General features: G+C 41.7%; 1 protein-coding gene across 4 annotated transcripts in view; it reads right to left on the reverse strand.

Annotated features, from left to right (window-relative positions):
- The window catches only part of mcf2la (mcf.2 cell line derived transforming sequence-like a), a 239,539-nt gene extending 222,591 nt beyond the window's left edge, over positions 1 to 16,948 (reverse strand). For 2 of the 4 annotated variants that reach the window (XR_015758942.1, XM_043700234.2), the window contains exon 1: positions 16,737 to 16,948. Coding sequence is in view for 3 of the 4 variants with exons in the window: in XM_043700234.2 (XP_043556169.2) it covers positions 16,737 to 16,767 (31 nt within the window). In the remaining variant the exon portion in view is untranslated. The remainder of the gene's footprint in view (positions 1 to 16,736) is intronic. The other 2 variants (XM_087993072.1, XM_087993069.1) reach the window with 2 other exon arrangements.
- Positions 16,949 to 27,137: the final 10,189 nt, after the last annotated feature.

A 27,137-nucleotide genomic window follows, 5' to 3' on the forward strand; every position in this document is an offset into this window, starting at 1 on the left:
GGGTGCACTTTCAGCAAAGGCATGTAAGATGAGCCAGGTGGCTGGACTACTACCTTCCCACCCACATCTGAGTTTACCCTATAATTCGTAGATGCGCTGGCATCAAAATTGGCTGTCCATCCCAGGGACAGATAATTGACTGAACAACAGAAAACAGCAGGTATTTGTGAGAAGAGTTACAGTAGAATAGAGAAGGCTGAAACCTTTATTAAATTATAATAACATACATTTTGTAATCTAAAAGAAACTGGTCCAGTTGCAAATCATATTATAGTTGGAATGATAGCAATATTTGTCAAACTAGTGCAAACAATCACACAATGACAAGGGAACTTTGAGCTTCAGTACAAGTTGACAGTAGAATTGTTTAAAAAGTGCAAGGAGAGAGACCATTCCACCTAATATGCCTGTGCCAGCTCTCCAAATGAGCATCTTGCCAACTGCCATTTTCCTACCTTCTCCCTGTAATATTGTATGTTCTTCCTTTTCAAATAAACATGTAATTCCCTTCTGAATATCTCAATTGAACTCCCACCGCTCCCCCCAACCCCCACCCGCCTCCCCATCTCCCCAGCTCCACATTCCATGGAGTGCATTCCAGATCTTAACCACTTCCTGCATGAAGAGATTGTTCTTCATATCATTTTTACTTCTTTTAAAACTATTTTACTTTAAATCTATGTCCACTTTTCCTCAATTTTTTCACAAGTATGACTTTTTTCTCTTCGTTAGCTTTGTCCAGACCTCCCATGATTTTGAATACTTCAGTTAGATCTCCTCCCCACCCTCCCTTCTCCATGAGAACAATTCCAGCTTCTACCTACGATCTCCATTACTGAATTTCCTTATCCCGACAACTGTTCTAATAAACCTCTTCTGCATTCTTTCCAATGTCTTCACATCCTAATTAAAATGTGACACTCTAAACTGTATGTAATGCTTCAGGTCCTTGGTCATAGAGTTATACAGTATGGAAACAGACCCTTTGGTCCAACTTGTCCACCTGACTAGATATCCTAAACTGATCTTGTCTCATTTGCTAGTATTTGTCCCACATCCCTCTTAAACCCTTCCTATTGATGTACCCAGCTAGATGCCTTTCAAAAGTTGTAATTATACCCTCATCCACCACTTCTTCTGGCAGCTCATTCCATACATGCCTCACTCTCTGCCCCTCAGCTCTCTTTTAAATCTGTCCCCTCTCATTTTGAACCTATGTCCTCTGATTTTAGACACCACTACTTTAGGAAAAAGAGCTTGGCTATTCACCATATCTATACCCCTCATGATTTTAAAAACCTCTTTAAGCTTGCCGGTCAGCCTCTGACGCTCCAGTGGAAAAAAGCCACAGCCTTTTCAGCCTCTCTATATAGCTCAAACCCTCCAACCCTGACATCATCCTTGTAGATCTTTTCTGAACCCTTTCAAGTTTAACAACATCTTTCCTGTAGCAGGGAGACCATAACTGAACACAGTATTCTAAAAGTGGCCTCACCAATGTCCTGTACATCTGCAATATGAGCTGAAAATGTGTTGCTGGAAAAGCGCAGCAGGTCAGGCAGCATCCAGGGAACAGGAGAATCGACGTTTCGGGCATAAGCCTTTCTTCAGGCTTATGCCCGAAACGTCGATTCTCCTGTTCCCTGGATGCTGCCTGACCTGCTGCGCTTTTCCAGCAACACATTTTCAGCTCTGATCTCCAGCATCTGCAGACCTCACTTTCTCCATCTGCAATATGACATGTGTCCTTGTCAATAAAGCCCAGAATACTTTAACTTGGAGACACGGGTGTTAGACTGGGTGGACAAAATTAAAAATCACACAACAGCAGGTTATAATCCAACACATTTATTTGGAAGCACTAGCTTTTGGAGCGCCGCTCCTTCATCAAGTGGTTATGGAGGTTAAGATCATGCTCACAAATTTATAGCCAAAGGAGTCCAGTGTCATAGAGATGTGATACAGTAAACAATCTTAGATTAAAACTTTCATCTTTTATAATGGGATACACTGGTTTCTGTTCTTTGTTGTGTAAATCCCAGAATTTCTTTTAAATTGCATTCGCAAGATAGCTCAGCTTTTTAAACAATAGTTGTGAAATCTGTCTGTGTCCCAACGCTATGTCAGACTGACAAACCCTCTGTATAGTTTTAGAGGCTTACATGGATTTATGCAGTTTTTGAGCAAAATAATATGTAATTCTGAAAAAACCAATTCACCCCATAAACCTATATGTGTGTGCATGTAGTAGCAATAGTGTGCATGTGAGTGTGAGTGCATGTGATAGAGTGCGTGTGTAAGCTTGGTTAAGTATGTGTGTGTGTGTGGTGGAGTATGTGTGTCAGTGTGAGTGCAGAGGGTGTAATTGTGTGCATGAGAGAGAACTTGTGTGTTGAGGGAAGGTCTGCACGGGTATGTGAGTATGTAGGAATCTGTGTTTGTGTGCATGAGTGTATCATGCAGTGGGGTCACCTGTAGTGTGGCATGAACCCAAGGTCCCGGTTGAGGCCATTCCCATAGGTACTAAACTTTGCTATCAGCTTCTGCTCAGCTACTCTGCGTTGTTGTTTGTTCTGAAGTCTACCTTGGAGTATGGTCACCGGAAGGTCCAAGGCCGAATGTCCTGGACCACTGAAGTGTTCCCCAAATGGGAGAGAACACTTCTGCCTGGTAATTAGATTAGATTAGATTACTTACAGTGTGGAAACAGGCCCTTCGGCCCAACAAGTCCACACCGACCCGCCGAAGCGCAACCCACCCATACCCCTGCATTTACCCCCTTACCTAACACTACGGGCAATTTAGCATGGCCAATTCACCTGACCTGCACATCTTTGGACTGTGGGAGGAAACCGGAGCACCCGGAGGAAACCCACGCAGACACGGGGAGAACGTGCAAACTCCACACAGACAGTCGCCTGAGTCAGGAATTGAACCCGGGTCTCTGGCGCTGTGAGGCAGCAGTGCTAACCACTGTGCCACCGTGCCGCCCAAATTGTTGTGCGGTGTTCATTCATGAGTACTCACCATGTACTTGGTGGATGGTGTTACGCATGTCGATACTCTGACACGTCTTGCAGTGGCTGCTGTGGCAGGGTTGTATGGTGTTGTTGTCCTGAAGGCTGGGCAGTTTGCTATGAATCACCATCTGTTTAAGGTTTGGTGGTTGTTTAAAGGCGAAAAGTGGAGCCACGGGGAAGGTCTTGGTGAGATGCTCATTCTCATCGACTATGTGTTGCACGCTGCAAAGAGTATGACATAGTCTTTTGGCTCCCAGGAAGTACTGGACAATGAAGGGTACCCTGTCTGCTGCAGCCTGTGTCTGTCTCCCGAGGAGATCATTACGATTTCTCATTGTGGCAGATCAGAACTGGCGGGTTGATGAGTTGAGCATCATGCCCTGTTCTTATGATAAGTACCTCACCATGGCCTTCCCCACATCTCCACTTCTCGCTTTTAAATAACCACCAAACCGTAAACAGATTGTGATTCGTAGCAAACTGCCCAGCCTTCAGGACAACAACACCGTGCAACCTTGCCACAGCCGCCGCTGCAAGATGTGTCAGAGTATCGACATGGGTAATACCATTACATGTGGGGACACTTCCCACCATGTACACGATGAGTACTCATGTGACTCTGCCAATGTGGTCAATCTCATACGCTGCAGGCAAGGATGCCCTGAGGCATGGTACATTGGCGAGGTCTCTGACTCTACTACCACTGCTGGGCAGTGCATTCTGAGTAAAGAACCTACCTCTGACATCTCCCCTAAACCTCCTCCAATTACCTTAAAATTATGCTCCCTCATGATAGACGTTTCTGCCATGGGAAAAATCTCTGGCTATCCATTCTATCAATGCCTTTCGACACCTTGTACACCTCTATCAAGTCACCTCTCATCCTTCTTCGCTCCAATGAGAAAAGCCTTGCACCCTCAACCTTTCTTCGTAAGAAATGCCCTCCAGTCCAGGCAGCATCCTGATAAATCTCCTCTGCACTCTCTCTAAAGCTTCCACATCTTTCTTATAATGAGGTGACTAGAACGAAACACAACATTCCTCAAAGAATTCCAGCAGATTTGTCAGGCATGACCTACCCTTGATGAAACCATGCTGACTTTGCCCTATTTTACCATACACTTCCAAATGTTAAGAAATCTCATCATTCATGTTAGATTTCAGGATCTTACGCACGACCAAGGTTAGGCTAATTGGTCTATAATTTTCTGTCTTCTGCCTCACTCTCTTTTTAAACAAGGGTGTTACATTAGCAATTTTTCCAGTCAACTGGGACTCTCCCTGATTCTAGTGATTTCTGAAAGATTATCACTAATGCCTCCACTATCTGTTCAGCTATCTCCCTTAGTACTCTGGAGTGTCGTCCATCTGGTCAAGGTTATTTATAAACCTTCAGGCCATTGAGTTTTTCTGGCAACTTCTCTTTAGTGATGGCTGCCATACTCAGCTCTGCACCCTCACTCTTTTGAATTTTTGGGATAGTACTCTTCTACTGTGAAGACTGATGCAAAGTAATTATTTAGTTCCTCAGCATTTCTTTGTTCCCGATTACTATCTCTCCGGCATCATTTTCTACCGGCCCAATATCCACTTTTGCCTCTCTTTTGTCCTTTATATATCTTGAGAAACTCTTACAGTCTTCCTTTATATTACTGGCTAGCTTAATCTCATATTTAATCTTCTCTCTCCTTATTTCTTTTTTTGTTGCCCTCTGTTGGTCTTTCTAAGCTTCCCAATCCTCTGGTTTCCCACTGTTCTTTGCTACTTTATATACTTTCTCTTTTGTTTTTACGCTATCCCTGACTTCCCTAGTCAGCCATGGTTGCTCCATTCTCCCTGTCCCATGCTTCCTTTTCCTCAGGATGAATCTCTGCTGTGTCTTCTGAATTACTCCCAGAAACTCCTGCCATTGCTGTTTCACTGTCTTTCCTGCCCGGCTCTTCTCCCAATCAATTCAACACAGCTCCTTCCTCATGAATAATTGCCTTTACTCAGCTGTAATACCATTATCTCAGGTTCTGTCTTCTCCCTCTCAAATTGCAGAGTAAAGTCAATCATACTATGATCACTGCTTCCTAAGGGTTCCTTCACCTTAAGTTCCCTTATCAAGTCTACCTCATTGCACAAACTAAATCCAGTATTACCCATTTCCTAGTGAGCTCCATCGTAAGCTGCTCCAAAAAGCCATCTTGTAGACCTTCAACAAATTCCTTTTCTTGCAATCCAGTACCAACCTGATTTTCCCAGTCCATCTACATATTGAAATCCCCCAGGGATCACTGTAACTTTTCCTTTTCTAAACATCTTTTCTATCTCCTGGGTGTATTTTGCACATGAGCTCCTGACTACTGTTTTGGAGGACTAAACATGACTCCAACTATGTTTTTTTTTATCTTTCTGTTTCCTCAATTGAGAGAGAAAACATGAATAGATGAAAGGCGGGGGGGGGGGGTGGAGAGAGATTACAGATAGCTGTAGAGAACAGAGGAAGTTCAGATGTACAGAAAGAGAAGAAAAAGAGAGATTCCAGATATGTGGAGGGCTAGGAGTAGAGACAGACTGCTTCGATTAAAGTGAAGGAAAGACAAAAAGATGCCATGCACAGATTTCTTCAAAAGGTTGGCCAGGGTTTTACTTGACACTCACTTTTTATGCATTGCACTACACAAAATATTACTGAAATGAGACCATGTTATATAAAAATACAAATGTGATGGAAGTCCTAATGCCCAAATTTAAAGCCTGAACTTTTGTAGTCTGAGAACAACCCTAATTAGTTTCTCAGTCACAAGCACAAGATGTGTATACAGGCAGTAGGAGTGTACTTAAGAGGAAAATTAGGAGGGCAAAAGGATGAAATAGATTTGGCAAATAAACTTAATAAGATTCCAAAATGATTCTATAAGTACATTATGGACAAAAGAGTAACAAGGGAGAAAATAAGACCCTTCAAATATCAATGTGGTTATCTATGTGTGGAACCACAAAAGATGGGTGAGATGTGAAACAAATGTTTCATATCAGTATTTGCAGTGGAGAAGGATACAGAAGCTAGTGTACTTGGGGAAATAAATAGTGATGTCTTGAAAAGAGTTCATATGACAGAAGAGGAGGTGTGAAGGTCTTAGAACATCTAAAGGTAGATAAATCCACAGGACATTTGATATGTGGGAGGCTTTCAAAGATAGTGCAGGATAGGCATGCCCCATTGAAAGTAAAGGATAGGAAAGGCAAGATTCGTGAACCATGGATGACAGGAGAAATCATACGAATAGCTAGGAGGAAAAGGGAAGGGTACATAAGGTCCAGGTAGCTAAGAACAGAATGAGTCCTGGAGAAATATCAGAAGAATAGGACCAGTCTTAAACGAGGAATCAAACAGGCTAAAAGGGGTAATGGAATAGTTTTAGCAAGCAGAATTAGGGAGAATCCCAAAGCCTTTTATTCTGATATAAGAAGCAAGTGGGTAACTAGAGAAAGGATTGGTCCACTAAAGGATAAGGAAGGAAGGCTGTGTGTCGAACCTGAGAGATGAGGAGGGCCATGATGAATGTTGAGATTAGAGATAGAAGTTTGATAACTCTGGATCACATTGACATAAGTAGGGAAGATGTGTTGGGTAGGCTAGAGATTATTAAGGTGGACAAATCCCCAAGACTGGGTGGGATCTATCCCGAGTTGCTGAGGGAGGCGAGAGAAGAAATAGCTAGAATCCCTCCAGTGTGGAAGCAGGCAGTTCGGCCCATTAAAGTCCACACCAACCCTCTAAACAGCATCCCACCCAAACCCCCTTACCCTATTACTGAAACCATGCATATCCCATGGCTAACGTATATAGTCTACACATACTTGAATACTATGGGCAATTTAGCATGGCCAATCCACCAAACCTGCAGAAATTTGGACTGCAGAAGGAAACCAGGGCATCTGATGGAAACCAACACAGACACAGGGAGAATGTTAAGACATCATGCAGGCAGTCGCCTAAGGCTGAAATTGAATCTGGCTACCGTGCACTGTGAGGGAGCAATGCTAACCAGAACTTTGTGGAAATTTAGGGAAGAGATTGCTGGTCCTTTGCTGAAATATTTGTATCATTGATAGTCATGGATAAGGTGACGGAAGACTGGAGGTTGGTTAATGTGAAGGCATTATTTAAGAAAGGGTACTATAGACTTATGTCAGTGGTGAGTATGTCATAGGGGGATTCTGAAAGACAGGACTTATATTCATTTACAAAGGTAAGGACTGATTAGAGATTGTCTCAATAACTTGATTATGTTTTTTGAAGAGGTGACAAAGAGAATTGATGAAGGCAGAGAGGTAGATGTTACCTATGTGGACCTTAGCAAGGCCTTTGACAAGGTTTTGCATTGCAGATTGCTTAGTAAGATTAGATCACATGGTGATCTAGTCGGGGGAACTAGTCAATTTGATACAAAATTGACTTGAAGGTAGGAGACAGAGGGTTTCTTTTCGTACTTCAGGCCTGTAACCAGCAGTGTGCCACAAGGATCAGTGCTAGTCCACTACCTTTTGCTATTTATAAAAATGATGTGGATGTGATTATAGGAGACATACTGTAATAAGTCTGCAGATAACACCAAAATAGGTAGTATAGTGGACAGTAAAAAAATTTATCCCAGAGAACAACCAGGATCTTAATCAGATGGAGTTTGATTTGGATAAATGTAAGGTGTTGCATTTTGGAAAGGCAAACCAGGGAAGGACTTATATAGTTAATGGTAGGGCCCTGGGGAATGTTGTAGAACGAAAAGAGCTAGGGGTGCAGGTGCATAGTTCCTTGAAAGTAGAGTCACATGTAGACAGGATGGTGAAGAAGGCATGTGGCACATTTGCCTTAACTGGTCACAACCTTGAGTATAGCAGTTGGGACATCATGTTGCAGCTATTCAGGACATTGTTAAGGCCATTTTTAGAATACTGTGTACAATCCTGGTCACCCTTCTATAGCCTTCTTTCGGAAGACCTTGTTAGACTTGAGAGGGCACAGAAAAGATTTACTAGGAGGTTGCTGGGACTGGAAGGTTTGAGCCAAAGGGAGAGGCTGAATATGCCCAAGGGATGACCTTTGAGAAGTTTGATTTTGACTTGATTTGATTTATTGTTGTCACATGTACCACAATACAGTGAAAACTGTTATTTCACATGCTTTATAGGCAGATCATACCATACAAAGTGCATCAGGTATCAGAACACCATGTAGAATGCAATGTTACAAGCGCAGAGAAGGTGCAGACAGAGAGAGATCAACATTAAAGTTTGAGAGGTCCATTCAAAACTCTGATAAAAACATGAAAGAAGCTCATATGTATATTCAAACTTTTATGTCTTCTGCCTGACAGAAGAAGCCAGAAGAAAGTTTAACCAGGATGGGGGCAGGGGGGAGAGGTATTTGCTTATGTTGGTCGCTTTCCCAAGGCAGAGGGAAAAAAATAGATGGAGTCAATAGATAAAAAGCTGATTTGCATGATGGAATGGGCTGTATTCATGATGGGCCGAATGACCTCTTTCTATGCCATAACATGTCTATGGTTCTATGGTTTTGTTAAAGGAATTAATAGATTAAGCGGAACTAACTTCTCCAATCCTGAATTATGGGACATAACATTAGACTATTCACAGTAACATCAAGAAGCACTCCTTCACACAAAGGACAATGGAAATTGCACTATCGTGACCAGGGTCATAGACTCAAAGAGTCACACAGCATGGAATCCTGAACTGGACTAGTCCTACCTGCCTGCACTTGGCGCATATCCCTCCAAACATTTCTTATTCATGTACTTACCTAAATGTCTTTTAAACGTTGTAACTGTACTCTCATTCAACACTTTCTCTGGAAATTCATTCTATATATAAACTACTCTGTGTAAAAAAAAAATTGTTCCTCATGTTTTTTTTTTAATTTTTATCTTCTCACCGTACAAATATGCCCCCTAGTCTTGAAGTCTCGAAGATGAAACTGAACCAGAAGAAGAATCATATTAGGCTTGAAATGTTAACTGTTTCTCTCTCCACAGATATTTCTAGACTTGTTGAGTTTCTCTAGCATTTACTGTGCTTCAGATTTCCAGCATTTGCAATATTTTACTTTTACATGTAAGTGTGTGTTGGAAGACAGATCAGCCATGATCTAAATTAGTGGTAAAACAGATTTAGGAGCTGAATGGTTTATCCTATTCTTGTATACCTGTAAGAAGGGAGTGAATGTTCAAGGTAGTGAATACACTTATTTGTCCTGGATGGTGTCAAGCTCCTTGAGCATTGTTAGAGCTGTATACATTTGGGCAAGTGGAGCGTCTTTCATCACACTCCTAACTTGTGTCTTGTTGGGCAGAGTATTGGGAAGACGGAAGATGTTTTTTGCTGCAGAATTTCCAGCTGCTGTTGGAGCCATGATATTTTTATGGTTGGTGCAGTACAATTTATGGTCAATGGTAGCCCACAGAATGTTGATGGTGGAGGATTCGAGGATGGTGGTGCCATTGAATGTTTCAGAAGATGATCACATTCTTTCTTGTTGGAGATGGCCATTGTGTGACACTTAAATGGCAAGTAACATTTTGTGCCGCAAATAAGCACAAGGCTGAATGTTGTCCCAGGTCTTGTTACATTTGGACATGGACTGTTTCAGTATTAACTGAATAGTGAATGATGCAGAATTTTATGCAACATGCACTCTTCTGACCTTGTAATTACCTTCCCTTGTGTTGGGAATGACTCCAATCAGTTTGTAAAGAGATCACCCTCCACCCCAATTCCCATTAACTCCAATTTTGCTGGGACTGTTTTATGTCATACTCAGTCAAATGCTGCCTTGATGCCAAGGATAACCCCTCTCACTTCGCCTCTGGTAATCAGCTCTTTTGCGCATGTTTGAGCCAACATTCCAATGAGGTCAGGAGCTAATTGGCCCTAGTAGAACCCAAAGTCACAGCACGGGAGGTTGCCTCACAAGCACTTGAAAAACTACTTAACCACAATCATGTTAGAAATAAGATTTATCAAAGTACCGGAAGTGTTTGTTCCTTTTACTGTTAGAGCACATTAAACCTTGCTGAATTAGCAAACACATTATTTTAAAAAAGACTGCTGCAATCAAATGAGGAATGGGAAAAAGTAGGGGAGATGATTTCTCCTTGACTGATTGTAAGGGGTTTTAATAAAACAAATTACCAAAAGTATTTCCACTAGTTCATCTGTATTACATAACTTAAAGATTATCTAAAAGATAAGAGAAAAAATTTGGGGAATTTTGGTTACACCAGGGACTGTTCAGAAAACAACAATTTGTATTTATATTGTGCTATAAAAATAGAAAATCATCAAGAGGCACTTCACAAAGCTCTGTCGGTTTAAAAAAAAAGGATGCCACGCAAAGAAGAAGAAAGCCAAACATTTGAGCAAAGAAGTGAGTTCCAACCAGCTAACTGAAAGAGAAGGAAGATGAATAGGTGGATAGTTTTGAAAAGGAAATTCTAAAAAGTGTCACAGATGGCCTGCGCTAAATAAACACAAGGTCCAAAAATCAAACAAACCATCTCACTATTTTGCTGCCCATACTCAGGGAAGATTCTTACATGAGCCCAAAAGAAATTATAAGTAAACAACAGGAAATGCATTGTTTTCCTTATTTTGTTTTCTAATGTTCACAGAAGGAATAAGAATGATCCCTAAGAGAGTGAGAGACAAGGAATCAGCACTTGAATAGTTAGGATTGCCAATGCTAAACAGCATTCACTAATTCAGATTTGTTAACATGGGTCAATACCAAAGCCATGTATCTGGGAAGAATCAAAATTGAGTGATTCTCATCGCCTAAAGGACAACATATTGGAAGAATAGCATGTTGTTTATTAAAGGACACATCAAATCTTGTTTCTGCATTTATACAATAAGCTCCACAAAAAGGGTCTCTAAAGAAAAAGTGAAAGAACTGCAGATGCTGTAAATCAGAAACAAAAGTTCAGTGGCAAAGCTCAGCAAGTCTGGCAGCATCTGTGGAGTAAAATCAAAATTAATGTTTTAGGTCAGAACAGGAAGAGCACCAGACCAGAAACATTAAGTTTTATTTCTCATCACAGATGCTGCCAGACCTGCTGAGGTTTTCCAGCAAGTTCTGTTTAGGTTATCTAAAGAGTTAACATAGGAAACATTCTCTGCAATGCAGATGCTAGATTGAACAGTAGTTCTAGAATGTTATCAGATATTGTCTTCACAATGCATGGATATATTGAGGAATAATCTTCTGAAGCCAACCTGCTGACTAGGCAGTATGCTCTAGAACATCCACTGTGATGTTGCCTAATAAGGGGAAGTGATAGTGTAGTGGTTTTATTGCTGGACTTTTAATCCAGAGACCCAGTTAGTGACCTGGGGACCGAGTTCAAATCCTGACATGGCAGATGATAGAATGTGAATCCAATAAACATCTGAAATTAAGGGTTTAATAATGACCATGAATCCAAGTTGATTGTCAGGAAAAAAAACATCTGGTTCACAAATTTTCTTTCAGGCGACTGCCATCCTTACCTGGTCTGGCCTACATGTGACTCCAGACCCACAGCCATCTGGTCGACTCGTAACTACCCTCAGGGCTATTAGAGATGGGCAATAAATGCTGGCCTGGCAGTGACTCCCTCATCCTGTGAATGAGTATTAAAGAAAGGCCAAATTTGCCTGCTGTCCATCCTCCTGTTCCACCCCAAAGTAAATCACTAAGAGGGGAATCTGCATGAAGGTAAAGTATTTTCCAGCCTTCCCTTAATTTCATAGTTAAATCAGATTTTCACAATGGATGTATCATAATAAGATCATAAAATCTGCACCATTATCCCTACTATGATAATAATGGGTTCCTTTACTGTACTTATACACTGCAGTGATGGCTACATATTCTCTATGTACACTCACAAATTACTGCACTGAATTAAGTATATATTTATTTAGACATTCTGCTCTGACTACGCTAATTCTCCATATCCACACAAGCTACGATCAATTAACACTGTTTATATATAGATGTGTGTTCCTCACACACAAAGCAGCCTCAAACAGCATTCCCTTTGTTTCTCAAGCAGCACGTGACCTGATCACAAATATATGTAACAATGTCATGTTCAAACCTAAACATCAAAATATAACCAATGTAACTCCAACCTGAATACAATATATATTACCTTCAATATCTCCACATGGTTTCAGAGTATCTGCATCCCTTTAAATAATATTGGTTTAATATGACATATTTAAATATAAGCTATTCACCTTAGTATTTTTCTTTATATTTTTAAAATCACAATTAAATTGAAATGCATGCGAAGGAAAATTACAGATCTATAATGTTTCTATATTAGAAAATATTGATATTTCAAAGCTAAAAGACCTAAGAGTAGTCTCCAGCTCTGGTGAAAGATCTCTTCTAAGACTAGAAATCAGTGCTGTTGATTTTAATATATAAGCAGAACAGTAGTGTATTTTCAAAATTTTGTTGCTTTGAGAGCTCAACTGACCTTACACAGAAGAGGCCAATAGAACAAGCTATTCTAAATCACGTTGAAGAGCTTATGCTCAAAATGTTGACTCTCCTGCTCCTTGGATGCTGCCTGACTGGCTATGCTTTTCCAGCAGCACACTTTTTGACTCTGATCTCCAGCATCTACAGTCCTCTCTTTCTGCCATGGTTCATACTTAAACAAAAAAGGAGATATAACACTCAGCAGCTCACATACCATCAGAATGGAGTGTGTTGCACATCTGATAGCTTTTCATCAAGAGCTTGCACTGAACAAGGACACAACCACAAAAGATGGCCTTATTTATTGAGGCAACTTTGAGGTTAGCACCCATGCCTTCCTCAGCCAGATTTGCTGGAGTCAACCAGCTTGCTTGGGCAGGCTTATTGACCCTGTCAGGCTTCGCCTTGAACTCTAAGCATTTAACAATAACAAGCCTGGGAGCAGAGACTATGAAATAGCCAAATAACTGAAGAAGTTTGTACTCACCTGAGACTGAAGGAAAATGTCAACACTACCAGTACATATCACATAAAAATCGGACTTCTAAACACATGCCTTTTCCATTTTTAATTATAAAGATTGCACCCCTGAATATAATTCTAGTAGGCTAGAGAGGAAATGAATATTCATGATATTACATTAATGCAAAACAGACAACTGATCCTCCGAAAAAGATTTTGCAAATTTAACAGCAAAATTTCAACATATTGTCCAAATTTTAAAATATTGCCACCTGATCACAGAATGCTGTCAAATCTAATTTATCTTAATTCACTTAATTAAAATAGTAGAATTAATTTTTAGAATAGTGGTAGCATGCTACCCACGAATATGTGATTGTTATGATAACACACTGGATTGAGTCAGAGAGGTTTTAGAGCACAGAAAATGGCCCTTTAGCCCAATGTGCCTACACTGGTCATCAATTTTTTTTTCAGCAGATTTTCCAACACTGTACTGCATACTGGGCTTAAGCCACTCCCATATTCAACAGTGACAGCACAGTATTTAGCCAAGTCAAAGTTGCCATAGTTCCAGAGGGTCATAAAGTGCTCTTGCATTAGAGAGAGAGACTCAGCCAGTGGTGCATTTAACTTGAGAGTCACCAACTCAGGAAAGAAGTGAATTTTGAGAAGATAGGGCCTTCACAGTGACCTGATAATGGGTATTGAACTCATACATGTTGGATATGTACTTAAGAAACCCATCATCCATGCAACTAAGCTACCAGAGTAGGCATATAGAATTGTATATGGATGGAGTGTAGAGTGATTTCTTTTGCAGCAAGGCTCCTGGGAAACTGACATTTTGTTCCACCCAGTTAAGTTCCCCTATCCACCCTTCTCATCATCACCCTTCCTCACCATCAAATGCTGTCCCTTATATCAAACACAGGAATTTACCACTGCTATACTAACTGCTGCGTACATACCACCACAAGCAAAGGTTGAGGAAGTTCTGGATGTGCTGTACTCCATCACTAACACCCTGGAGATGGAACACCCCGAGGTCCTGTTTATTGTAACTGGCAACTTCAATCAAGCCAATCTAAGGAAGGTGTTGCCCAACTACCACCAGAACAGTACCTGCCCCACCAGGGGCCCGAACATTTTAGACCACTGCTACACCACTGTGAAGGATGCTTACCGCTCCATCCCCTGCCCTCATTTCCAGGAACTCCGACCACAATGCCATGTTTCTTCTCCCGGCTTATGGGCAAAAGCTCAAGCAGGAGACCCCCTCGCGGATTCAAGTCCAGTGCTGGTCGGAGGAGGCAGAGGATCAACTCCAGTGCTGTCTAGAATTGGCTGATTGGGCCATGTTCAAACAGTCTGCAGGTACCTTGGATGAGTACGCCACCACTGTCACAGACTTTATCAGCAAGGGTGGGGAGGACTGCAAACCGAGGAAGTCAATCCGGGTGTTCCCCAACAGGAAACCCTGGATGAATCAGGACGTATAGAACCTACTAAAAACCAGGCATGAGGTCTTCAGATCAGGAGACACACTCAAATATAAGGAATCCAAGTATGTCCTTCGCAGAGCCATTAAGACAGCCAAGGACCAATACCAATCCAAACTAGATACCCAGCGACTATGACAAGGACTGAATGACATTGCAGGTTCTATAAAGAGACAGTGCAAGATAGCAGACGATGACATATCTCTCCCAGATGGTCTCAGTGCCTTCTATGCTTGCTTTGAGCAGAATTTCAGTGGAGAGGTAACACCTATTCTGACAAGTCCTGATGAACCTATCCCAACAGTCACTGCATCAGAGGTCAGATCAGTTTTGCTTCATGTAAATCCAAGGAAAGCATTGGGACCAGACAGAGTGCCAGGCTGTGCACTCAGAGCATGCACAGATAAACTGGCAGTGGTCTTCTCCGACATCTTCAACCTCTCCTTTCAGCAGGCCACTGTCCCTGCCTGTTTCCAGAGGGCTAACATCATTCTTGTGCCTAAGAAGGCTCATGCAGCATGTCTCAAAGATTATTGGTAGTCATGAAGTACTTTGAAAGGCTGGTCATGGCATTAATCAATTCTAGCCTCCCCACTACTCTTGACCCACTCCAATTTGCCTATCGGACCAACAGATCCACATCAGATACCATATCGCTTGCTCTTCACTCCTCCCTAGAACATCTTGACACAGCTACATAAGAATCCTACTCATTGACTACAGTTCAGCCTTCGACACTATTATCCCCTCGAGACTGATTACTAAACTTAGTGATCTTGGACTAAGCCCCACTCTCTGCAACTGGATCCTCAGTTTCCTGACCAATGGGCCACAATCAGTGAAGATTGGGGACAATATTTCATCCTCACTAACACTCAACACTGGAGCCACCCTAGGGGTGCATACTGAGTCCCCTACTGTACTCACTGTATACCCACGACTGCATCTCCAAATATCAGACTAATGCCATTTACAAGTTTGCTGATGACACCACCATAGTTGTCAGATGGTGACAAAACTGACTACAAATGGGAGGTAGAAGACCTGGAAAAATGGTGCACCGAGAACAACCTAGCTCTCAATGCCGACAAAACCAAGGAACTCATTATTGACTTTCGACGGGATGTTACTCATGCCCCTCTACACATTAACAGCACAGAGGTGGAACGAGTGGAGCATGTCAAGCTCCTGGGAGCGGTCATCCACAACAAGCTTTCTTGGACCTTTATGTGAATGCACTGGTTACAAAGGCCCAATAACATCTCTTCTTCCTCAGGCAGCTGAGGAAATTTGGCATGACGGCAAATTCACTTGCCAACTTTTATAGGTGCGCCATCGAGATCATTCTGTCTGGATGTATCACCACCTGGTATGGCAACTGTACCATTCAAGATTGGAGACGGTTACAGAGAGTGGTGAACTCGGCCCGGACAATCACTAAGATCAACCTCCCATCTATAGAATCCATCAACCAGGCCCACTGTCCAGGAAAGGCCGCCAGCATTCTCAAAGATCCATCTCACCCTGGCAATGCTTTTCTACAACCTCTACCATCGGGGAGAAGGTACAGAAGCCTGAACACACGCACCAGCCGGTTTCATAACAGTTTCTATCCTACTATTGTTAAAATACTGAATGGACTCACAAACTCTTAATATTCGCCTGTACCTCTGTTTTTGTGTTTACCTATTATTTACTTATCTATGCTACTTAACTATGTGACCTGCCTGTATTGCTCGCAAGACAAAGCTTTTCACTGTGCCTCGGTACACATGACAATAAATTCAATTCAAAGTTCTAGACAGGCACTGAAAATTCCACCCGGTATTTTAATAAGTTGTTACATCCTGGAAGTTTCTTGAACTGATCTGTGTACTATTGTTAAACATATTGCAGTTTAAACCCTGCACCAGCAAAGAAGCTAATGCTGAATGGACACACCGATTGGTATCTGTGACCTACGAGTCTTTATGAAATATGCACAGGATTAAAAAGAGATAACATTTAGGATTCAACTTCCCATTCAATCATTGTAGTCTCTGTTGGATATTGCTTTCATTTTATCATTAAAAGACAGCATCAATGTTATGTAAAATAGCCATTGCAAGAATAACAGCATGACATTTGTATTAGGAGGAGGGGGCAGAGAAATCAAAGGAAAACAGCTGCTAACGTTAATTTGTTAAAAAAAAATTTGAATGAAGAGCTCACCAGACCATCTCCCTTTTTGATACCTCTTCATATTTGCTTTGGAAGTGAGCTGAGCTCTGCTGAAGTCAGATTTTAAAGAACACGATTAATTAATGTGGAGATCTTGTCTGCACATTTGTGTTCTTCCTTCACGTTTACAGAGATTTTCATGCATCAGACCTAGAAATTCCCACAACAATATATTTTAAGTTCTTCATTAAACGATTTTCATCTTTGTCACAAAAGACCAGCTTGCAGAAACAATCATCTACTGAGATAATCCGAATAGAGGAGAGCTTTCAAGGGCAAATCTGTAATTGAAAATAAGTAGAGTAATTCTTAGAGCATCAGTGCGATTACTGCAAATCTCCTTCCTCCAAACAAACTGCATTCTGCAGAGCTGATAATCATTATTCCTTTTCATCAGTCAGTGGAGACGGTTGCTTTTGCGGTATTTACATTCTGTGCCAAATGCAGCACTTCTACGCATAGGACTCAGCAAGAATTCTTAATAGTTTGAAGCATGTAGTATTGGAGTTCACTATATCACATTTAGTGAAGCGTTGTTTCATATGACAAACTTTATGAAGATAATCAGCTTCATTTTCATGTCTCTTCAGCAAATAGAAAGATGTGTTTTCTTCAAATACTCTCTCAATATGATGTAACAACAGAAACTGGAACTCAATAAGACAAAGGAGTGCATACTTAGCAGATTATATAAAAGTCTTTCTTCAGTTACTAAGACATAAATCGTATGATAACATTTAATGTGCAGACAAGCAATTGATAATTTTCAACACAAACAGAAACTAAGTAATGCTCCCAAATGAGAACTTGTTTATCAGTACTTGTGCTTCATTAAATGTTTTTGCGCTGATTATGATTTCCACTTACCATGACTCACTGGTGCTGCAGTCTCTAACAGTACACAGGAATGTTATGCCTCTAGAGGACAGTCATTTAATGGATTGCTCACATCAGCACCAAGATATGCTTCTGTATGTTGCTGATTCCTGTTCTACTGTCCTTTATTTGCTGTAAAAACAATATGTATTCCACCAGCAAGTCAGGACAAATCAATGATATGTAAGTACTTCAATACATTGAGAAGCTTGTAGGATTACAGTCTATTCAGCCTGGCAGTTCCAGTTTCTAAAATCACACCTTATTGTTTCTTTCTGCTTGGAACATGTCAAAGGGTCTGGTCATCAAAATAAACTTCAAAACTGGAGAGAAGGAGACAGGAAGAAAGGAACCACGAAGTCTCATCAAGTGGTTTTACACTTTCACAGAGAAGCTGATTAGTTTTAGGAACCACTGTTTACAAAAACATTATCAGCTAGAAGTACAGCAGTACACTTCCAATTAGATATACTAAATCACATTCACATTATTGAGAGATTTGAAGAAATCACAAAGGTTCAGGCTTTTAAGTAGTCAATCCTGTGACACCAATTACTAAAGGAAGTTTATAACAGCATACATAATCCAACATAATTTATTTAATTTCAGATGTTCAGCATCCAAATAACAGACGTTGATTTCTGAGAGGAGTTTTCCCAGGCAACTCTTTTGTAATAAGGAGAAAGTGAGGACTGCAGATACTGGAGATGAGAGTCGAGAGTGTGATGCTGGAAAAGCACAGCAGGTCAGGCAGCATCCAAGGAGCAGGAGAATCAATGTTTCAGGCAAATGCCCTTCATCAGGAATGAGGCTTGTGAGCCAAGAGGATGGAGAGATAATTGAGAGGGGGTGGGCTGGGGAAGATAGCTGAGAGTGCGATAGGTAGATGAAGGTGTAGATAATGGTGATAGGTCGGAGAGGAGGGTAGAGTGGATAGGTGGGAAGGTAGATGGACAGGTAGGACAGGTCATGAGGGTGGTGTCAAGTTGGAAGGTTGGATCTGGGATAAGAGTGGGGGGGGGGGGAGGGAAAATGAGGAAACTGGTAAAATCCACATTGATCCCGTGTGGTTGGAGGGTCCCAAGGCAGAAGATGAGGCGCTCTTCCTCCAGGCATTGAATGGTTAGGGTTTGGCAATGGAGGAGGCCCAGAACCTGCATATCCTTGGCAGATTGGGAGGGGGAGAGGAAGTGTTCGGCCATGGGGTGGTGGGGTTATTTGATGCGGGTATCCTTTTTGTAATAGAGCACACTACAGTTAGTAATAACTTTGCAGGTCAAGGTCAAAGACCAATTTCTCCTAAACTAACAGTATACATATTACAGCTTCCAGAGCATGTCAGATAGAGCAACTGGTGATTAAAGAAACATGCAAATTATAGTACATAAATATGTCCTCCATGCCTATGACAGTGGTAGCTTTCATTGAAATTATCAATTTCATTTTCTTTCGATTTCCTCAATCCTTCTGCATTTTCTCTTACAACAAATTTATCCAATCTACTCATATCTTATTAGTAATCTACCATCTGCATCATGGTTCTTATCCTTTTGTCACAATTTTCAATATGTCTCCATTGTAAACTCTCTTCTTCTATTCCAAGTGCTTTGCTTATCTAAATTTGTCATAATTTGTATTTCCATAATTAGACCACTGAATGGTTTTGTAAACCAAATTCCTGAGCTGCCTTTGCTGTTCAGAAACTGAGCAGGATTTTGGCTTGTGGGTTAGTACCCTGATTTGGAGTCAGGTTGACTCACTGTATACTGTTGACTGTATCACCCAATAGTAATTTTCTCAGAATTGGCAAATTAATGTTCAGAAGACACGCCTGCCTTCCAATTAAAGAACAGGGCTGTATCAAAACTAGCAGGTTTGTCAGAGCGCCTCCAGCTTGGAGGCTCCTACCTCTCCAGCAAAGGTCTACTATTTCAGTAGACCTGGTCCAATGCCAATCCAAGATGGTGGTGGAGAAGGGCTCTTATGCCAAACACTCCAATCACTTTTCTTTATCTTTTATTTTTTTTTAACTTACCTTGTCCTGAGTTTGGACGGCATCGGCAGCAAGAGTCCAGCGCTTTGACCTCAAGCAGACACAGTGTGGATCTTGGGTGGCCCTACCATGGATCTTGAGCAGGCCCAAGTCTTGGACCTCAAGCAGGCCCAGCACGGAGCAGAGTCAGTCCCTACATACTTTTCTGGAGCAAGCACAGGACCAGGGATCTGTGGCTGCTACATCTGTAGAGGCAAAGTTATCGAGGTAGGCCCAGTAGCAAAAGATGGCACCTGAAGATCAACAATTTTGTTTGCTAGTGCCGGCAAAGCAGTGGCAGCAGGATGGTATCACAGGTGTCAATGACGCTGATGAGCTGGCTCAGGACTATACCTTCAAGCTATATCTTTCTCTTTCTTTTCATCTTTCTTAATTTATTAAAAATGGCAGTTTCATGGCAACAAATGACACTGTATTTTTTGTATTCCTGCTGTAAAATACACAGTCCAATAGAATCAAAATCAAACTATTTATGAGGCGCAGGTTAAGAGCTGATATAATAGCCTTTTTACCTGGAAGGTGCAGCTCCAACAACAACATGGAGCGGTATGATGACTCAATGGTTAGCACTGCTGCCTCACAGCACCAGAGACCCGGGTTTGATTCCACCCTCAGGTGACTGTCTGTGTGGAGTTTACACGTTCTACCTGTGCCTGCCAGTTTTTCCTTCGGCTGCTCTGGCTTCCTCCCACGGTCCAACAATGTGCAGATTAGGTGGATTGGCCAGGCTAAATTGCCCATAGTGTCCAGGCATGTGTGCAGGGTAGGTGGATTAGCCACGGGGGATGTAAGGTTACAAGGATACGGTTAGCGGAAGTGGGGGGGTCAGGTGTTTGGCCTGGGTAAGGTGCTCTTCAGAGGGTCAGTGTGGACTCAGTGGACTGAATGGCCTGCTTCCACACTGTAGGGATTCTACAATTCTGTGAACACTTACAAAGCTCAACTTCACCCAGGACAGAGCAATCCACTTGATCAGCGCCCATTCATTGCTTTCAACATCAACACAGAAAGGCAGCAGTGGCTACTATCTACTTGATGCACTGCATAAATTCACTCCGGCTCCTTCAACAGCACTTCAAAACCTGCAATCTTTACTGTGGGAGGATGATAATGTAATTGATGACAATAGTAAGAGATAAGACTCCAGTCTAAAATGAGCATGTGAAGAGAGAGAAGTCTTAGACATGAGACCGGAGCTGTTTTTGATAACCTACTATGTATAGATGTAAATAAAGGAGTGTTGCAGAATATAAGGAATTAAAGAGCCTTACATAAAGGTAGGGAGCAAGTAGCCTCAGGAACAGTGTATATGCAGGCATCTACAGTCCAGAGATATTCCAGCAAGCAGTTAACAGTTTTCAATTAAAGTGCAAGATAAAGCATCTACCACTTAGAAGGTGAAGGGCAACAGACATATGGGAACTTCATAATCTATAAGCTCCCCTCCATATGTGATGATGCTGCTCCTTCAACAAGGTTATGTTGTCCTTGGTTTTTTTCAGGAGGTCGTAAAGACACGGGTTCCAAAATGTCTGGATTGATCTGCTTGAGGAAGCTTTTAAGTTTTAAAAAAAACATTTGTACAATGAAAGGGGAGTGGCGAGTTCTCCCAGCTCAGCTTTTCTTTGGTTTGGTTTTAGCAATCTGGCTGTTCAGAGCAAACGGTCAGTCAGTTTTGAGGCTGCTGGTCAAAGAAACAGTTACATGGAAGAAGGTGTTCCATGCTGAATCTCTCTGCCATCTCTCTCTCTCTCTGATATCTCTCCTGGCTCAGTGGTTAGTTCTGCTGCCTTACAGTGCCAGGGATCTAAGTTCGATTCCAGCCTTGAGCAAATGTCTATGTGGGGTTTGCAACATTCTCCCTTTGTCTACGTAGGTTTCCTCCAGGTGTTCCAGTTTCCTCCCACAATACAAAGATGTGCAGATTAAGTGATTTGGCCAGGCTAAATTGCCCATAGTGTTCAAGGATGTGTAGATTAGGTGCATCAGTTAGAGGTAAACGTAGAGTAATATGTTCAGCGAATGGGTCTGGGTGGATTACTCTTCGGAGGGTCAGTATGGGCTTGTTGGGCCGAAGGACCTGTAGGGATTCTATGATTCTACATCTGGTGACTATTTGCTCCTCTTCCAGAGCCATATTCATACCTGGGTGTCCTTGGATCAAAAGCATGCAGTGTCCACCAATGCTCTCGATGCCTTTGGAGAGAGGTGGGCGCTGCGGTGGGTAGAGTACTTTTACTCCCCTTCCAACTCCATTTTGATTTAAATCTCTTCCCTTCTCTCTACATCCATATTGATATCAGCATTTAACAACGTAGCATCCCATATTTGGGAGGATTTCTCCATTGATCTTAATGGAGAACATGCGCCGGCTGAGTTGATAAAGGACTTGAGTCATCTTGAAGTTGAGGCTGAGACCAATTCCTCAGTGTGCTTTTGCAAAGAAATTAAACAAGGCTTAAAGATTTTCTTCTAAGACAGTGGAGATGATATTGTCCACAAGGAAGGCTGTCATCACTTTCTCCTTGGATTTCAATTGGTTGACTTTTAAGAAGTTTTTCGGGGGATCCAAGATGGCGGCGACCCAGCAAGTCTGAGTCTATAGTGCTCCCCCCAAGACTTGGGCAAAGTGGACCACCCACCCCCCACCACACTCACCAAATCATTTAAAATAGCTGTTTAATTTAATTAGTTGCTTAGTATTAAATTTAAACAATCTAATCTTTAGTAAAAATGACTAAAGGGAAGGGAGCCCGCAGTTCTCAGCAAGCAGGATCCCCTCCCCCACCCTCTCCAGCTGCAGCAGAGGCATCCGCAGCCACCCCGGGGGATTTACCTACAGTGTCGAGCCTTGGAGAAATCATCTCTAAACTGGATGCGAAGATTGACGCTTTTATTGAAGAATCCCGTAGCTGATGGGACTCACTCTCGGCCACACTGCAAAAGCACAACCGAGTCTTTAAAGAAATCAAGCGCCGAGTTGGAGGGGCGGAGCTAAAGGCCGTGACCTCCGAAACTACAGCACAATCGGCCGTGGATCGGGTCGGGACTCTCGAACAGCGAGTGCGGACCTTAGAGAATCATATTGATGATCTTCTTTGCTGGGCCTTCCCGAACGAGAAGAGGAAGGCCAGCTTGCAGCGTTTCTCAAGCATTGGCTGCCACAGCTTTTAAATCTGGAAGCTGGATCAGGCCAGATAAAGGTAGAATGGGCCTATCGGGTTGCAATACGCGGGCCCGGCTCGAACCAGCGCCCCCCCCCCCCCCCGGTCCTGTTCCGGCTGCAGAGCTACAAGGAGAGGCAGATACTCCTGGAAGCCTCTAGAAATCTTGGAAAAGATTCCCAAGCCATGATCTATAAAGGATCCAAGATCATGTTATTCCAGGACTTTTCCCCAGCTCTGGTCCGAAAGAGGAATGCATTCAATGAGGCGAAGAAGTGTTTAAGGGACTTAAATATTCAGTACTCCTTACGCTACCCAGCGATGCTACGCTTTAACCATGAAGGATCCATGTATAACTTCGAATTGCCGGAAAAGGCTAAGGAATTTTTGGACTCTCTTAGATAAATTGTAAGAGATAATGGATGTTGGTTTGCCTTCCCCCCACTCCGGTTTATATCCACCCCCTTTTTTATTTTTTCTTACCTTACTGTTTAATATTATCTTGTGGCGTGGGGAGAGGGATTTATTTATTTGTTCTCTATTTAATGATTTTCTCCCCCCCTTGGGTTTTTTATATTATTCTATGTATGTATGTGTGTATGTATATATATGTATATATGTATGTATGTGTATGTATATATATTTAAGCCGGGAGGTTTAGTTAATGTTGGTGGGGGGAGGTGGTTACCTTATTCTATCTTACCTCTGTCTCTAGGAGCGGGGTTGTTTTCCCTTGTTATTTTGTATTATTATATTTAATTATTATTTGTTGAGGTTGTAATTTTATAGTTATTTATGTTTATACATGGTATTAACATTACCAAATATATCCAGGTGTTGGTGTGGGTGGGGGGGGGGGGGGGTGGGGGTAGGGTGCTCACTATTAACTCTAGCTTTATATTATATCTGAATTCTCTTCATCCTATTGAGGAGCGCCTGGGTCAAGGGTGGGGCATTGATTGGGAGAGGATAGGATGGACCTTTGGAAAGGAAGTGACACCCCCTGGGAGCAAGGGGGAAAATCTCCATTTAAATACGTTTTTTTTATTATTTAGAAAAAGTTTTTTATTATACTGTTGTGAGTGTATTAGAGAGCCTTTATTTTTGTGAATTTTATATGCTCTATGCTCGGGATGTTCTGGATAGGGTTTCCCCTCCTGAGGGGTCTCAGATTTGCCCGGACGATTATAGTTGATCAGTCGGTTAAGTGGTGCACCTGGAATGTCAAGGGGAGTAATTCACCAATCAAAAGGAAGAAAATATTATCAAATCTCAAGAAAGAAAGAGTTGATATAGCTCTCCTACAGGAGACACACCTGTTGGATAAAGAACACTTGAAATTACGACAGGGTGGATTTGATCAGGCCTTTTTTTCTTCTTTTAGCTCAAAAAGCAGGGGAGTTGTTATTCTTATTCGGAAGAATTTCCCTTTCAAAATCCTAAATCAAATAAAAGACGAATATGGACGATATATTCTGATTAAAGCCCTTATAAATGGAGAGGAATATGGGATTTTAAATTTGTACTGCCCCCCCAACACACCCCTTTTAAATTTATAACGGAAGCCTTTTCAAAATTGATGGCTCTTGGTGCCCGTCCTACAATTATAGGGGGAGACTTTAATTGTATTATAGATCCGGAAATAGATAGGATTCCCAAGAGTACTGCAGGAGTATCTCCCAGGTCTAGACAATTGGTGGATTTGAACAATGAATTAGGATTAGTAGATGTATGGAGATGTCTTCATCCACAGGGCAGAGATTTTTCTTTTTACTCCAATCCACGTAAATGTCATACCAGAATTGATATGTTTTTTGCCCCCTCGATTTTTAAAAATTCCATATCATCCTGTAAAATAGGTAGTATAGCAATTTCCGACCACAAATCAAGGTGAGGAATAACGGGACATCCCCTCGGCATTGGCGTATGGACCCCTTCCGAATGAAAGATAGTAAATTTGTAAAGTACTTCTCTCAAGAATTTAAAACTTTTTTAGAAATTAATTTAGGTACGGCTAGCAACCCATCAATGATGTGGGAGACCATCAAAGCTTACACGCGAGGTTTGATCATCTCCTACTCAGCGACCCAGAAAAACTTAAAGGGAGATCAACAGCGTCTGCTCGAAGCTCGCTTAAAAGCAGCTGAAACAGCATACGCTGATAGACCTTCTATTATCAAATTGCAAAGGATTACGACCCATGGGACAGCTCTAAACACTACGCTTACCCAAACGGCTAAGAGGGAAATATTATTTGCAAAACAAAGGTTATATGAATTTGGCGACAAACCAGGTAGATACTTAGCATTTCTTGCAAAGAAAAAAAAGGCCCCTCAAACTATCACGTCTATCAAGGAAAGTACGGGTATTTTGACTCATGATCATAAAAGGATTAATGCAATCTTTAGAAAATTTTATTCTTATTTATATAAATCGCAGGACTGTGAAGACAGGACTAGGAGGATGCAATTATTTTTTAAAAATTTGACCTTTCCGGGCCTAACTCCGGAACAGATATCGGTCTTAAATGCTCCCTTAACAGTCCAAGAAATACTTGACGCAATCAGGCAACTTCAGAGCGGTAAGGCACCAGGCCCAGATGGTTTTCAAGCTGAATTCTATAAAGAATTTACAGAAATATTGGCTGATCCACTTATGGACATGTATAACTATGCATATAGTCAGGGCTGTCTCCCTCCTTCGCTGAAAGAGGCAAATATCTCTCTTATCCTTAAAAAAGGAAAGGATCCAGAAGATTGTGCGTCATACAGACCAATATCCTTGCTAAATGTAGATTTTAAAATCCTTTCGAAAACGTTAGCATTGAGATTAGAAAGGGTACTGCCACATATCATAAAGGAGGATCAGACGGGGTTTATTAAGAGCCGTTGATCATCCAATAATATTATAGAAGGGTTTTGAATATGATTCAAGCCTGCCATCAGGGAAAGATACCAGGAGTTTCATTAGACGCGGAAAAGGCATTCGATAGGGTTGAATGGTCATATTTGTTTTACACATTGGAAAGGTTTGGCGTTGGAAAGGTGTTTACCAAATGGGTCTCAACATTGTATAGTGATCCCAAAGCAGTTGTGGTTACCAATGGATTAGGTTCGAATAGCTTCAGTGTGGGTTTGGGCTGCCGTCAGGGATGTCCTCTTTTGCCATTGTTATTTACACTAATAATTGAACCACTAGCAGAAGCTATACAACGGCTCCGATGATTGGTACAGGTAAACATAAAATTACCCTTTGTGCAGATGATGTTCTTCTATTCCTCAGTAATCCTCTGATGTCCGTACCTCGCTTAATCCAAGTTATTAATACATTTAGCGCATTCTCAGGCTATAAAATTAATTTCTCAAAATCGGAGGCTATGCCAATGGGTGGCCTTGCTATGATACCCCACTTATTGGACGGATCCCATTTTCCCTTTCGTTGGTCCCTGGAAGGTTTCTTATATTTAGGCATTTTTATTACCCCAGTATTTGGTCAGTTATACAAGGCTAACTTTGTGCATTTACTGGAGAGGATAAGGCAGGACCTCCAGCGATGGGGAGACCTTCCAATTTCCTGGCTGGGTAGAATAGCACTAATTAAAATGAATGTCCTGCCCCGTCTCCTATACCCTATGAGAATGCTTCCGGTGATGCTGCCGAGGCTGGCACTACGTAAATTATATGGCTGGTTGGGTTCCTTTATCTGGAATCATAGACGGCCCCTCATTAAGTTGAAGAAGCTACAGCTGCCACAGGCAAGGGGAGGATTGGACTTTCCAGATTTTAGGAAATATCAGTTAAGTTCCCTATTAAGTTACATAGCCGACTGGGTCTTGTCTGACCCGCAATCAATCTGGCTGGACATCGAGGCTTCTCAAGTAAAATGCCCACTTATTAACCTTTTATTTTCAGACAAGAGGAGAATCATTACGGATCACTGTAAAAACTCTATAATACTAAACACAATTAAAGCTTAGAATAAAATGCGGCAAAATGAGGGCAACTCACATAAAACATCCCCCTATGCGCCGATAGTGGGAGCATGGGGATTCCCCCAGGGTTTGCAGACGCCACTTTTAAACTCTGGAGATCCAGGGGTATCTCATGTCTCGGGGACCTATTTAAAGATGGGGTCCTGATGTCTTTTGAACAGCTGCGTCAGAAATTCGGATTTCCTAATGGAGACCTCTATCGATACTTCCAAATTTGAGATGATATACAGAAGAAGACAACGTTATTAGATAGTCTTTATAAATCAGATAGAGAATGTAGAGTACTACGACCAATGGGGGTATCCTCC

This window comes from Chiloscyllium plagiosum, unplaced genomic scaffold, assembly GCF_037043375.1.
Source record: "Chiloscyllium plagiosum isolate Xiang-an unplaced genomic scaffold, Cpla_swu_hap1 HiC_scaffold_12, whole genome shotgun sequence".
Lineage (NCBI taxonomy): Eukaryota > Metazoa > Chordata > Chondrichthyes > Orectolobiformes > Hemiscylliidae > Chiloscyllium > Chiloscyllium plagiosum.